The sequence below is a fragment of the Girardinichthys multiradiatus genome, chromosome 9, assembly GCF_021462225.1.
Source record: "Girardinichthys multiradiatus isolate DD_20200921_A chromosome 9, DD_fGirMul_XY1, whole genome shotgun sequence".
Classification (NCBI taxonomy): Eukaryota; Metazoa; Chordata; class Actinopteri; order Cyprinodontiformes; family Goodeidae; genus Girardinichthys; species Girardinichthys multiradiatus.
Genome location: NC_061802.1, coordinates 40561175 through 40573440, shown reverse-complemented (window position 1 = coordinate 40573440; position 12266 = coordinate 40561175). Strand labels below are relative to the sequence as shown.

General features: G+C 42.5%; 1 protein-coding gene across 6 annotated transcripts in view; it reads left to right on the top strand.

Moving 5' to 3' along the window:
• Positions 1–11983, top strand: part of LOC124874026 (LIM domain containing preferred translocation partner in lipoma) — a 211976-nt gene extending 199993 nt beyond the window's left edge. For all 6 annotated transcript variants that reach the window (XM_047375169.1, XM_047375165.1, XM_047375166.1 and 3 more), the window contains 2 exons: positions 1776–1896; positions 8403–11983. In XM_047375169.1, coding sequence (XP_047231125.1) covers positions 1776–1896; positions 8403–8531 — 250 coding nt within the window. In that variant the 3' untranslated portion in view covers positions 8532–11983. The remainder of the gene's footprint in view (positions 1–1775; positions 1897–8402) is intronic.
• Positions 11984–12266: the final 283 nt, after the last annotated feature.

Sequence of the window (12266 nt, the reverse complement as noted above, 5' to 3'; positions counted from 1 at the left end):
TGTAGAATTGTGAAGGTAAAAACTACTAGTTTAAATCATTTATATTGTGTGTAGTTGTATACAGCCCACCTGAGTTAATACTTTGTAGAAGCACCTTTCATCCTGATTATGGCTGCATCTGTTTTGGGATACGTCTCTACCAACTGTGCACATCTAGACTGGACAGAGACTATCTGGGAACATCAGTGTCTTGCCACAGATTCTCAATTTAAATTAGATGTGAACTTTGACTAGGCCATTATAGCACATGAATATGCTTTGATTTAAACTATTTCATTGTAGCTCAGGCTGTACAGGTACATCTAAATGAATTAGAATATTACTGAAAAGTTCATTTATTCCAGTAACTCAATTCACTAAGTGAAACACATTATATAGAATAATTCCACACAGACCGATGTTTTCAAGCCTTTATTTCTGTTAATTATGATGATTTTCATCTTATAGCCAATGAAAACACAATATTTAAGATTAGAATGTTACATCAGACTAATAAAAAACATTTTTAAAACAGAAATGTGGGCTTAATGAAAAGTATGTTTAATTCCAATTTACTGAGATGTACCTGTATCTCAACATAACGTTGTTGTCCTGCTGGAAGGTGAACCTCTGGTCTTGGTCTTGTGTCTCTTGCAGCCTCCTGCAGGTTTTCTTCCAGGATTGCCCTGTATTTAGCTCAGTCCATCTTCTCATCCACTCTGACCAGCTATCTTTGTCCCTGTTGGAAAAAAGCATCCACACAGCCTATTGCTGCCACCACTTTGTATCATCCTGGTTTTAGTGTGCAGGGTTATTTTTATTGTGTTAGTTGTCCTTCACATATAGTGTTATATCTGTAGGCCAGAAAGTTACATTTTATTGCCACCTGTGTCCCTTACATTGTGTGTGGCAAACTGCTTATGGAACTTGTGGCTTTCTGCTTGCTACTCGTCTGTAAAGCCCAGACTTTTGAAGGGACAATTAATAGTTGTCCTGTCAACAGATTGTGCCACATGAGCTGTGGAAATGCTGAAGAATGCTGCCCTTGTTTGGGCTGTTAGTTCAGGTAGATAGTCAGTCTTAGTAGGTTTGCAGTTGTGCCGTACTCTTTTGTGATGTTTTTTAAAACCTAACTCTGTTTTAAACTTCTTCATAGCTTTGTCCTTGACCTCTTGGCTGTGTTGCTTGGTCTTCACGATGCTGCTTGTTCATTAATGCAGTGCTTTTCAACCCTGGTCCTCTAGGCACACTGTCCTACATGTTTTAGATGTTTCCCTACTTCAGCACACCTGATTTCAATTGCTTGCTGTTTAACAGGTTTTTGCTGAGATGCAATCATCTGAATCAGGTGTGTTAAAGCAGACAACCCTTCAAAACATGCAGGGCGGTGTGCCTTGAGGATCGGGGTTGAAAAACACTGCCTTAATGTTCTCTAAGAAACCTTTGAATTCTTCACAGGATAGCTGGATTTATACTGAGATTAAGTTTCACACAAGTGGCTTTTATTTACTAAGTATGTCACTTCTGAAGGCAGTTGGATTTTATGTAGAGAAGAAAAAAAAGAGAATGAAGACAAAAACCACCCACACTTCACGATCATTTGCGATCCACTTTCCTTCCAATTCACAATCATTCCCTACTTTGTGTTGGTCTATGTAATAAAATCCCAATAAAATACCCTTCAGTACTTTATTGGGCTGTAATGTGACAAAGTTGAGGAGGTGTGAATCACTGAGTTTTAGTTCATTCAGCATCATCTGCTGCTGTTCTGAGCTCATCTCTGCTGTATCTCACAGGAAGTTTGCTCCGCGCTGCTGTGTGTGCCAAGAGCCCATAATGCCAGCAGCGGGCCAGGAGGAGACGGTCCGTATCGTGGCCCTGGATCGTGACTTCCACGTGCAGTGCTACTGCTGCGAGGTATGCATCCCTCCTCTGTGTGCTTTTTGGTTATGTATCATAGTGCCAGGTATCCACAGCATGAAGCTGTCAGGCTGAACATACAAGCACGTCCCGGAGTCATCTTTTCAAGGAGACCAGTGAATCATTGCTCTTGTTTCTGCTCTGAAATAACTTTTGGTCCCCCCCAGGCGGCAGTCGCAAACTTACATGGTAACCAGTCTGCCAGAAACCACGCGATTAGCTGATAAGTGCCGCTGAGACAATATGTGCCCGGCTGAAGGAGAAGGAGTTCATCACATTGTCAGAAAGCTTTGCTGGTGCGAGCACATGGTGCTGCTGGCAGATGGAAAGGTCAAAGGAAGCAAAGCAGATTAGTTCAGCTGAAGAGGCTCAACAAGAGAACTTTGTCACCAGGGAGCCTGGAGTAGATGGATACTGTGTTTGCTGTTAAAAAGAAGACACATTTTGACTTTAGGATTTTGTCACAGACAATAGAGATAATCATGACAACTCTATCTTTCTTCACTTCTTGGCCAAAATAAAATCAGATCAAATGAAAATCATTACCTGGATTTTAAGCAAATGGGAAACAGCTTCCTAGTGGAAAGGTTCTGCAGTCATTCTGGGTGCATCTCAATAAATTAAAATATCATTGAATATTGATATATTATCGATTTTAGTCATTTAATTCAGAATGGGGAACTATAATATATAGATTCATTACAAACAGAGATAATCATTGGCTGTAAACCATAATCACCAAAATAAGCTGAGATATGTCCCCTCTGTGTAATGAATCTATAATATACACTAATTTCTGTTTTTAGATTAAATTTCTGAAAAATTATACTGTCAATAATTCTAATTTGAGCTGCACCTGTATACAGGAAGCATCTTCTCAGTCCTTAACCAGGCGGCATCCTGAGACCACTGAAACATTGTTTCTCTACTGGGATCCAATTATTAATTTGTATAAAGCAAACAAAGCAATTTGAGATTTTATAGCTGCTAACACTTAGTCTAGAGTCCCCCAGAATAAACCGGCTTGTATGTGAGTAAATCTAATGGTTGAAATGCTGTTTAGAAAAAATAAATCACAAGTAAAATCATAGTAAATAGGAGAAACATCTTTAACAAAAGTAGCAGGAAGCAGCTGCAAGATATTGGAACTAGTGTTAAACCATATAAAAATAGCTAAGTCTCAGAATTAAGCAGAAGAAAAAAATCATTGGGTCTGATAAATGAATTTCTCCATTGTGAGATCAGTAAAGTATATCTTAAGTCCAGGGTGTTGTTGTTGCAGAGTAATACATGTATAAAGATACTCCTTTCATTTCATATAAGCATGAGGGTGGCAGTATTATGATCTGGGGTGAGTTCAGTTGGATAAGTCGGGATTTACCAACATCATTTACCTGAAAGTGAAAGCTTATTTTTCAGTGTTCATTGAGCTCCACTGTGAAACAATGATGCTTGGACATCTTTTAACTGCACAGTCCAAACCACACTGGAAATGTGCATTATGTATGTTCTTGACACACCTGAATACGCTGCAGATCAGTAAATAACAGAAGTCAAATATGGAAATCTGAAACTGAATAGGGAAAAAAAAGCCTGATTTATACAACAAATGTGATTCTTGTAAAATGAAATTGAAAGCAACTGCTGACCATTCTCACCTACTGGTTGGTCTGTCATTATCACTCAGTGGGGTCATTTCATTTCCAACTGACGGAGTAAAGTTGGTGAGTTTGAAAGGTTTTATTCACTATATATAGCTGCAGTCATCGGAGGGGAAAAAAGCTTTTTGTGCATCGCTACTGATGTTCTTATATGACCCAGAGTATCTGTTGTCTTTGATCATAATTAATGTAATAGAAACAGTCATTATTGGAAAAGGACAAGTAAGGTCAATTCTGCTGCTCAGATGTTCTCTGAAACGATCGAACACGACATGTACTCAGTAGCTGCGTTGCACTATCTAACAAGGCTGTAATAAAATAGCTAGGCCTTTTCTAGGAACACGTTTTACTCATAAGGTTGTCCAGAAACAGCAGGAAATGTGCTGCACAGTGAACAACTAGAAAAGCAAATCAGAAATTAAATATCTAACTACAACAAAGTTGCTGAAAGACTGAACAGACTGACAAGTAAGAAATGATTAGTAATACCAGGTATACAGGAGCATTATGCTACAAGTCTTACCATCAGGGTTTCTACTCAGTATGGAATTTGCTTTTATTATTTTTTAAGTCTGGATTAGTTTTTGAGGAAAAAATAAAATATGGAAAAGCATGTTGTACTCACTGTCTGACATTAAAATCAAACTAAATTTGTCTTGTTTAAGGTCAGTTAGATTAAAACGATTATTTCTGTTTACTAAATGCCATAGTTCTGAGCGAAGTTTTATAACGTACTTTATTTGCCTTTAAAATGTCTAACATTTTCAGTTTCTCCCCGCAAGCTTCTCACAATAGTTTACTAGAATTTGGGTAAACATTTGGAGCTCGATATCAAAGGTGGTGTGTGAATGCACTGATGAATGTCGAAAATGCAGCTGGAATAGTCTGGAATTCTGAAACGAGAAATGTTTAGGAACCGGGTACTAAAGCCGCCGTGGTGCCGCTGTCTAGTGGACTCGATGACTCAGAGCCTGTTTTCACCCTACTATGATCATTAGGAACAGAGCTCCATAACAGCCAGTTTCTTATTTAGCGACCAGCTATTTCTCTGCACACAAACCCGAGTGTTAGGAAAATCATGAAGCACAAAAGATTCAAAACAAAAACGGTTATCATAGCAACAATCAACTCTGTGAGGCTTTGAGCCAAAAGCTGAAGTCAACAAGCTAACAGGGACTCTACATCATCCTAATTATCACTGAAGGACATGGAGGACTTCATAATCCTTATTTGTACAGGCATAGTTTATCTGTTCCACAGATTCAGTCTTCTTTTGCACAGACATACACCAAATATTAACCTTTACCGAAGCATTCACACTGCTTTAGCTATTTCAAATTTTATTATGTTTTAACCACAAGTTGGGTGTTTTTGGGATATTATGAGATAGATCAATAAACAACAGTACAAAGGTGAATGAGAGAAAAATCCTAAATGCTTTTCAGATTTTTGGGAAATATAAATGTAAAAAGCATGATGTACATTTATATTCAGCTCCCCTGAGTAAATATTAGAACCTCCCTTCTAGGCAGGAGGTCAATGATCGACTTTGTTGTCGTATCATCAGACCTTCGGCCACATGTTTTGGACACTCGGGTGAAGAGAGGGGCTGAGCTGTCCACTGATCACCACCTGGTGGTGAGTTGGATCCGCTGGAGGAGGAGAAAGCCTGACAGACTTGGCAGGCCCAAGCGCATAGTGAGGGTCTGCTGGGAACGTCTGGCGGACCCCTTGGCCAGGGATGTATTCAACTCTCACCTCCGGGAGAGCTTTGACCAGATCCCGGGGGATGTTGGAGACATAGAGTCCGAATGGACCATATTCTCCACATCTATTGTCCATGCTGCTGCCCGTAGCTGCGGTCTGCGCTGCCTGTCGCGGCAGCAATCCCCGAACCCGGTGGTGGACACCGGCAGTAAGGGACGCTGTCAAGCTGAAGGAGTCCTATTGGCTGTGGTTGGCTTGTGGGACTCCTGAGGCGGCTGACGGGTACCGTGAGGCCAAGCGTGCCGCGGCCCGGGCGGTGGCAGAGGCAAAAACTCGGACCTTGGAGGTGTTCGGTGAGGCCATGGAGAAGGACTACCGGTTGGCCCCGAAGCGATTCTGGCAAACCGTCCGGATCCACAGGAGGGGGAAGCAGTGCTTCGCCAACACTGTTTACAGTGGGGGTGGGGAGCTGATGACCTCGACTGGGGACACTATCGGCCGGTGGAAGGAGTACTTCGAGGATCTCCTCAATCTTGCCATCACGCATTCCCTGGTGGAAACAGAGGATGGGGACTCGGGGTTGGACTCTTTCATCACCCAGGCTGAAGTCACCGAGGTGGTTAAAAAGCTCTGCGGTGGCAAGGCTTCGGGGTTGGATGAGATCCGCCCTGAGTACCTCAAGTCTTTGGATGTTGTGGGGCTGTCATGGTTGACACGCCTCTTCAACATTGCGTGGCGGACGGGGACAGTGCCTTTGGATTGGCAGACTGAGGTGGTGGTCCCCCTTCATAAGAAGCGTGACCGGAGGGTGTGTTCCAACTACAGGGGGATCACACTCCTCAGCCTCCCTGGTAAGGCCTACGCCAGGGTATTGGAGAGGAGAGTCCGGCCGATAGTCAAACCCCGGCTTCAGGAGGAGCAGTGTGGTTTTCGTCCCGGCCGTGGAACACTGGACCAGCTCTATACCCTCTACAGGGTACTCGAGGGTTCATGGGAGTCTGCCCAACTGGTCCACATGTGTTTTGTGGACCTTGAGAAAGCATTAGACTGTGTCCCTCGTGATGCCCTGTGGGGGGTGCTCCAGGAGTATGGAATCGGTGGCCCTTCATTAGGGGCCATCCAATCTCTGTACAAGCGGAGCAGGAACTTGGTTCGCATTGCCGGCACTAAGTCGGACCTGTTCCCGGTGTATGTTGGACTCCGGCAGGGCTGCCCTTTGTCACCGGTCCTGTTCATAACTTTTATGGACAGGATTTCTAGACACAGCCAAGGGTCAGAGGGGGTCTGGTTTGGGGACCAGAGGATTTCGTCTCTTGTTTTTGCAGATGATGTTGTCCTGCTGGCCCCCTCTAGCCAAGACCTACAGCATGCACTGGGGCGTTTCGCAGCCGAGTGTGAAGCGGCTGGGATGAAGATTAGCTCCTCCAGGTCCGAGGCCATGGTTCTCGACCGGAAAAGGGGGGCTTGTCCTCTTCAGGTTGGAGGGGAGTTCCTTGTTCACGAGTGAGGGAAGAATGGAGCGGGAGATCGACAGACGGATCGGTGCGGCTGCCACAGTAATGGGGGCGCTGTGCCGCTCCGTTGTGGTGAAGAGAGAGCTGAGCCGAAAAGCGAAGCTCTCGATTTACCGGTCGGTCTACGTTCCTACTCTCACTTATGGTCATGAACTTTGGGTCATGACCGAAAGAATGAGATCCCGGATACAAGAGGCTGAAATGAGCTTCCTCCGTAGGGTGGCCGGGCACTTCCTTAGAGATAGGGTGAGAAGAGCTCGGCCATCCGGGAGGAGCTCGGAGTAGAGCCGCTGCTCCTCCACATCGAGAGGAGCCAGTTGAGGTGGCTTGGGCATCTATACCGGATGCCTCCTGGATGCCTTCCTCGGGAGGTGTTCCAGGCACGTGACACCGGGACACGCTGGACACGAGGAGGACACGCTGGATGGACTATGTCTCTCGGCTGGCCTGGGAACGCCTTGGGCTCCTCCCGGAGGAGCTGGCAGAGGTGCCTGGGGAGAGGGACGTCTGGGCGTCTCTGCTGAGTCTGCTGCCCCCGCGACCCGTTCCCGGATAAAGCGGAAGACGACGAGTACGAGTATTTTCAAGTCTTTAGGGGTTTGTTGCTCAAAGCTTTGTTCTCTAAACACTGAGGTTTATACTCAATCTTCCTTGTAAAATAGCTGAAGCTCATTCAGACTGGATGGAAACCAGGTTTAAACATCACTTTGGTTTATGTCTGGACTTTGACTGTGCCATTTGAACACTTGGATGCGCGTTGACCGTTACCATTGAAGCACTGGCAGTTGTCCTGTTGGAAGATGAACTTCGCCCCAGTCACAAGTTTTTCTTTTGCAGCCTCTAACAGACGTTTCCTCAGGGTTGGCCTGTATTTACCTCAATCCATCTTCCTATCAACTCTGACAAACGCCCCTCTCTCATCTGAAGAAAACCATCTCCTCAGCATGATGCTGCCACCACCTTCTTTCACCCTTGAAATGGTTTCTTTAGGTTCTTTCTACAATGTTTTTTTTTTTCCTGTCCAGTCCTTTTGCCAGAGTTGTGGAATGCACAACTAAACGTTGTCTTCTCAAAAGGTTCCCTAAAGTAAGCTGTGAATCTCAGCACTTCCTCCAGAGTTACCCAAACTCTTTCCATGTTTGGATGCTGGTCAAAGAGATGTTCTGTCCCCCTGATCTGTGTGCTGTGCTCCTTGCTCTTCATGATGCTGTTTATTCAGTATTGTCCTCCAACAAACCTCACAAAACAGCTGGGTTTAGCCTCGGATTAAATCCCACACAGGAGGACTCTAGTCGGTAATTGGGATATTTCTGAATGATTTTGCTTTCCTGGATTTTATTCAGGGTACCAGGGTAAAAAGGTCTGAATATAAATTTAAAGCATACTTTTTAGATAAAAATAGATTTGTATTTGAATATTTTTATTTTTGAAAAGCATGGATAATTTTCTGTCCACTTTATACTAGCGCACTACTATGTGTTGCTCTATTGGATAAAATCTCTCTAAAATACATTTACTTTTACATAACACTGCATTTATAGGCTTACTCTTCTTTCATCTTGAGCTTGAAGAAGGTTTATGTTTATTGAAAAGGATATGATTGGAACTCTGTCTCCTGCAGGACTGCGGCTCTCTGCTGTCGGAGGGGGACAACCAGGGCTGCTACCCCCTGGACGGGCACGTCCTCTGCAAAAACTGTAACAGCGGCCGGATCCAGGCGCTGACCGCAAAGGCCACCACTGATCTCTGAGCAGCCAGCCCCCTGCTCAGCTTCACTGTGATTACCCAGCAAGCACTCTTTCCTTGTTTCTTTTGTGCCTACATTCCCATCCACTGAAGCCCACAACCGTCAGCATCCACACCGTATATCCTCCTATAATATCCTCCTGTATTTATGCTCACCTTAAGTTACGAGGAACAACATCACGTGTTCACCTTTGACATGTAGCACTGACGCGGTACAATCACTGCAGGGAAGCTTTATGTTATTGAACTCTGCTTTAAAGCCAGCCACTAATTACAAGAAGTGAGCTGCTGCCTTTTATATTCGCTCCCAACCTATCGGGTAATAATCAAAATAATACATCACCCAGTGTTAGATTATAAGTCACCATTTATATCAGGGCTTCGTTCAGTCAGGCTGCAAGAGTGATTATTCATCAACCCAAATGTTTCTCCATCAGGCTTCCCTCTTATGTTCTAGAAACCAGTCTGCCCCACCAGTACACAGCATGTTTGACAAATTTACCCAGCAGGTAGACATGTTTGTTTGTGTGTGTGTGGTTGAGGCTCTGGCTTTTTTTTTTTTTTATTAACTTGTTTAAAAAATGTAGCGCAGAAACACCAAACAGCAGGGGATAATATTACACAGTGACGAGCAGAATTCAACACCACTTCAACATAAACGGCCACCAAAGACCCGTAGTTGAACCCTAACCTTTTCTGTTTCCTTGTTTGATATCCAAGTGTATTGAATGTTATTTACTTTATGCTGATTGGGACCACAAAGAGTACAATCAATCAGTTCCACTGTCAGGAACCAAACTTCCAACATTCGGCTTTTTGGTGCTTTTATGACACATGAATCTTCTCAGACTTTCTGCTGTATTCAGTAGATTAACTTCAGGTGACCGAAACATTTCGATCATACTATGCAGCCTTATTTTAATATTACTGTAATATCGCCCCCTTTATTGTAAGAAAATTGTAAGGGATACGAATGAATACACTCCTATGCAATTTTCAACGCTAAGTGCATTGACACTTTAGAAAAATGAAACGATGAATAAGAAAATATTTTACTTGTACATATTGGAATTAAGTGTCCTTATAGCACCCTTTAGATTCATACTCTGATGTTGGTACTCTGTGTGTGACTGTGCTGTATGTCAGTATTTACATTATGCTATTTAGTGTTAGTGTAAAGTTGATGGGAGGACAAGGGACAGAAAAGTATTTTTCCGGTATCTTTAAGTAATCTGCCAAACGAACAATCGGTTTCTTCTTTCTCTCCACTCTAATTGCTCCAACTAGACTCATAAATATTTATGATAACGAGTTCAAGGTACAGTGTGAAGTTCAACATTGGCTGACAGCTGTTTGCTGGAACATGTGTTGAAGAGGAAGACTCCGCCCACAAAAGGCGGTGAAACGTTAAATCTGAATGATTGTATTAAATAATCTTAAATCAACAATTAACGAAACAATCCTTCATATGAGTAACACTGAAGCGTCATGTTTAGTGGCTGACTTGAAATGTTCACAGGGTACCTTGAAGCAGTAAACACAGGGGAAAGTAAAGACCAATAAATGCCAATTTCTGATTTAATTATGGACAAAGACTTTAGTTATAGTATTTTCTCTCCTTATTGATTCTTTTGCTTAGTATGTGTTCTAATTACAAGTGATGCTATAAACAAAAACAGCAAAAAAAAATCTCTTAGCAGTGCATATCGTGTTACTGCAGATCAGGATGTGATTAGACTGTGGCGATAATGTTACCATGGGAACACTGTAAATAACTGCTAATGAGGCCGCTTTCAGTTAATTCTGAGTGCTGCATTGATATTTGTCAGAGGCTTTTCCCTAAAAATAGCCCAAACTCAGGAATTGACATGTGACATATTTAGATTTCAGGGTGAGAAGGTGGCAGACTGGTAGACAGAAAGAAGCACCCCGAGCAGGAAGGAAGCGATGACTGCTTCTCGAAAGGTTAGACAACCTGAACCCCTGAATCCTCGGGGAGTTCTCCATCAATATTAGGAACCCGTTGGTTATTTTTTAAATGGCCGCATTCTTCGCCTCATGGGAAAAGTGAAATGTCCTCTGTTTTAAATTAAACTATAGGTACTCTGAAGAAAGTGTGCTTCTCTTGGTTAACAGTTGTTTACCATAGAAAGAAAAAAACAGATGGCACACAGATTTGTTTTTTATTTCAAGAGTTTTCATTTATACCCACCATTGTAAGAGCAAAATATTAGTTAGGAAAGGCTAACAACACAGCTACCTACAAAAAAACAGCAAACAATAGTCAAATGGATAGTTCAATATTTTTTAAGTGAGGTTCTGTAAAATTATTACAACTGGTTGCCTTACTGGGTGTTACATCTCCATAAGGCAAACAGCTAGCCAGGCGGCTAAAGCCAGTTTAACTGATTTTAGCGACTTAATACAGCTCAAACTGCATTAGCAGATACTAAACATGTACGCTGTCACAGGAAATGGTTGTTGCCATTTTCTTAGCCGAACAACATCCTTGTTGCTACGCTGGTTGGCTACGTTCGCCATGGGTGCAGTTAACCCTTTGGCTTTTTTCATTTATGCAACAGTATTATTGATGGGATGTTCCTGTGCTCTCCAAGTCTCCGAGTTGATTGGAAATGATCCCGGTGGACATAACTTTGTGTTATGACTTTGTAAATATAATCCTTCAAAATCCATTTTCATCTTTTTTTAGAACGTTTTTTTTTTAAGAAGCAACCTAAATAATTTAAAAAATGAATACAAGTGATTTATGTGCCCTGGTTATGAACATATTTAATTTGAGTTGTTTAAAATAGCCAGAACAGGGAATATTTCCTCTTTTCTACAAACGTACACGTATGACCTTCTGACACAGCTAAAGGAAGTATTACTGATAACTTTAAAGAACCTCCCTTCCAAAAATCTGAACTATCCATTTTAAAATAAAGATGAGTGACATTTCTGCTCTTAGGTATGAACTAAATCATTTCTGAATGTCAGGGTTGGCATTTTGAGCAGGTTTTCTACAAAGTTTTATATGGTCTCACTTCTTTGAAGCATCATATAGTTTAGCCTACTGTGTGATATAAGAACTTTGTGTGATGGTTCGACAAGTCCAAAGATCAGTGGTCTCTTGTTTTTGTTTTATTTTTTGTTGTCTGCTGTCCCTGACCGTAGAAGTGCCTTCAGTATCACATCCCTATACTGTTGCTGTGTATTTCTTATCTGTGCCTCGAAGATTTCGCCTTGTTTACTATCCAAAGTAAATACAGCTTCTCTCTAGTTTGGACCATGTTTCCAGCAGGTTGGACGCTTCAGGCCGCAGCAACTGTGTTTTAAGTGTTGATCAGAGTAAACTCTTCCAGCCTATCAAAGCAAAGAGTCTGTTCTGAATCTGTAGAAGGGCCATCATGTAGTCCTGTATTTCTTTTCTTCTTCAATAAAAGCTTTTCAAAAGCATGGTGTCTTGTTGTTTCCTTTTAGTCTTTTCCCCCAGCGTTCTTAATTGTCCCAAAAAAATTGAATGTCTTCTTTTTTATGTATTTTTTTTCTGATCCTTGTCTAGCAGGCCCCTCCCTCCCCTGCCGCTTGTTAACACCTGACCTTTTGGCCCCCAGTCCGTCGGATCGGGCCGGTTAATGAGCAGATTTTCTCCGTCTGCTCCTCGTGTTCCCCTGGATTCAGCTTCTGACCTCCTGTGCAGGCGTCCTGCAGACTAAAGAGGGTTTTCTTTTCTGAGAAC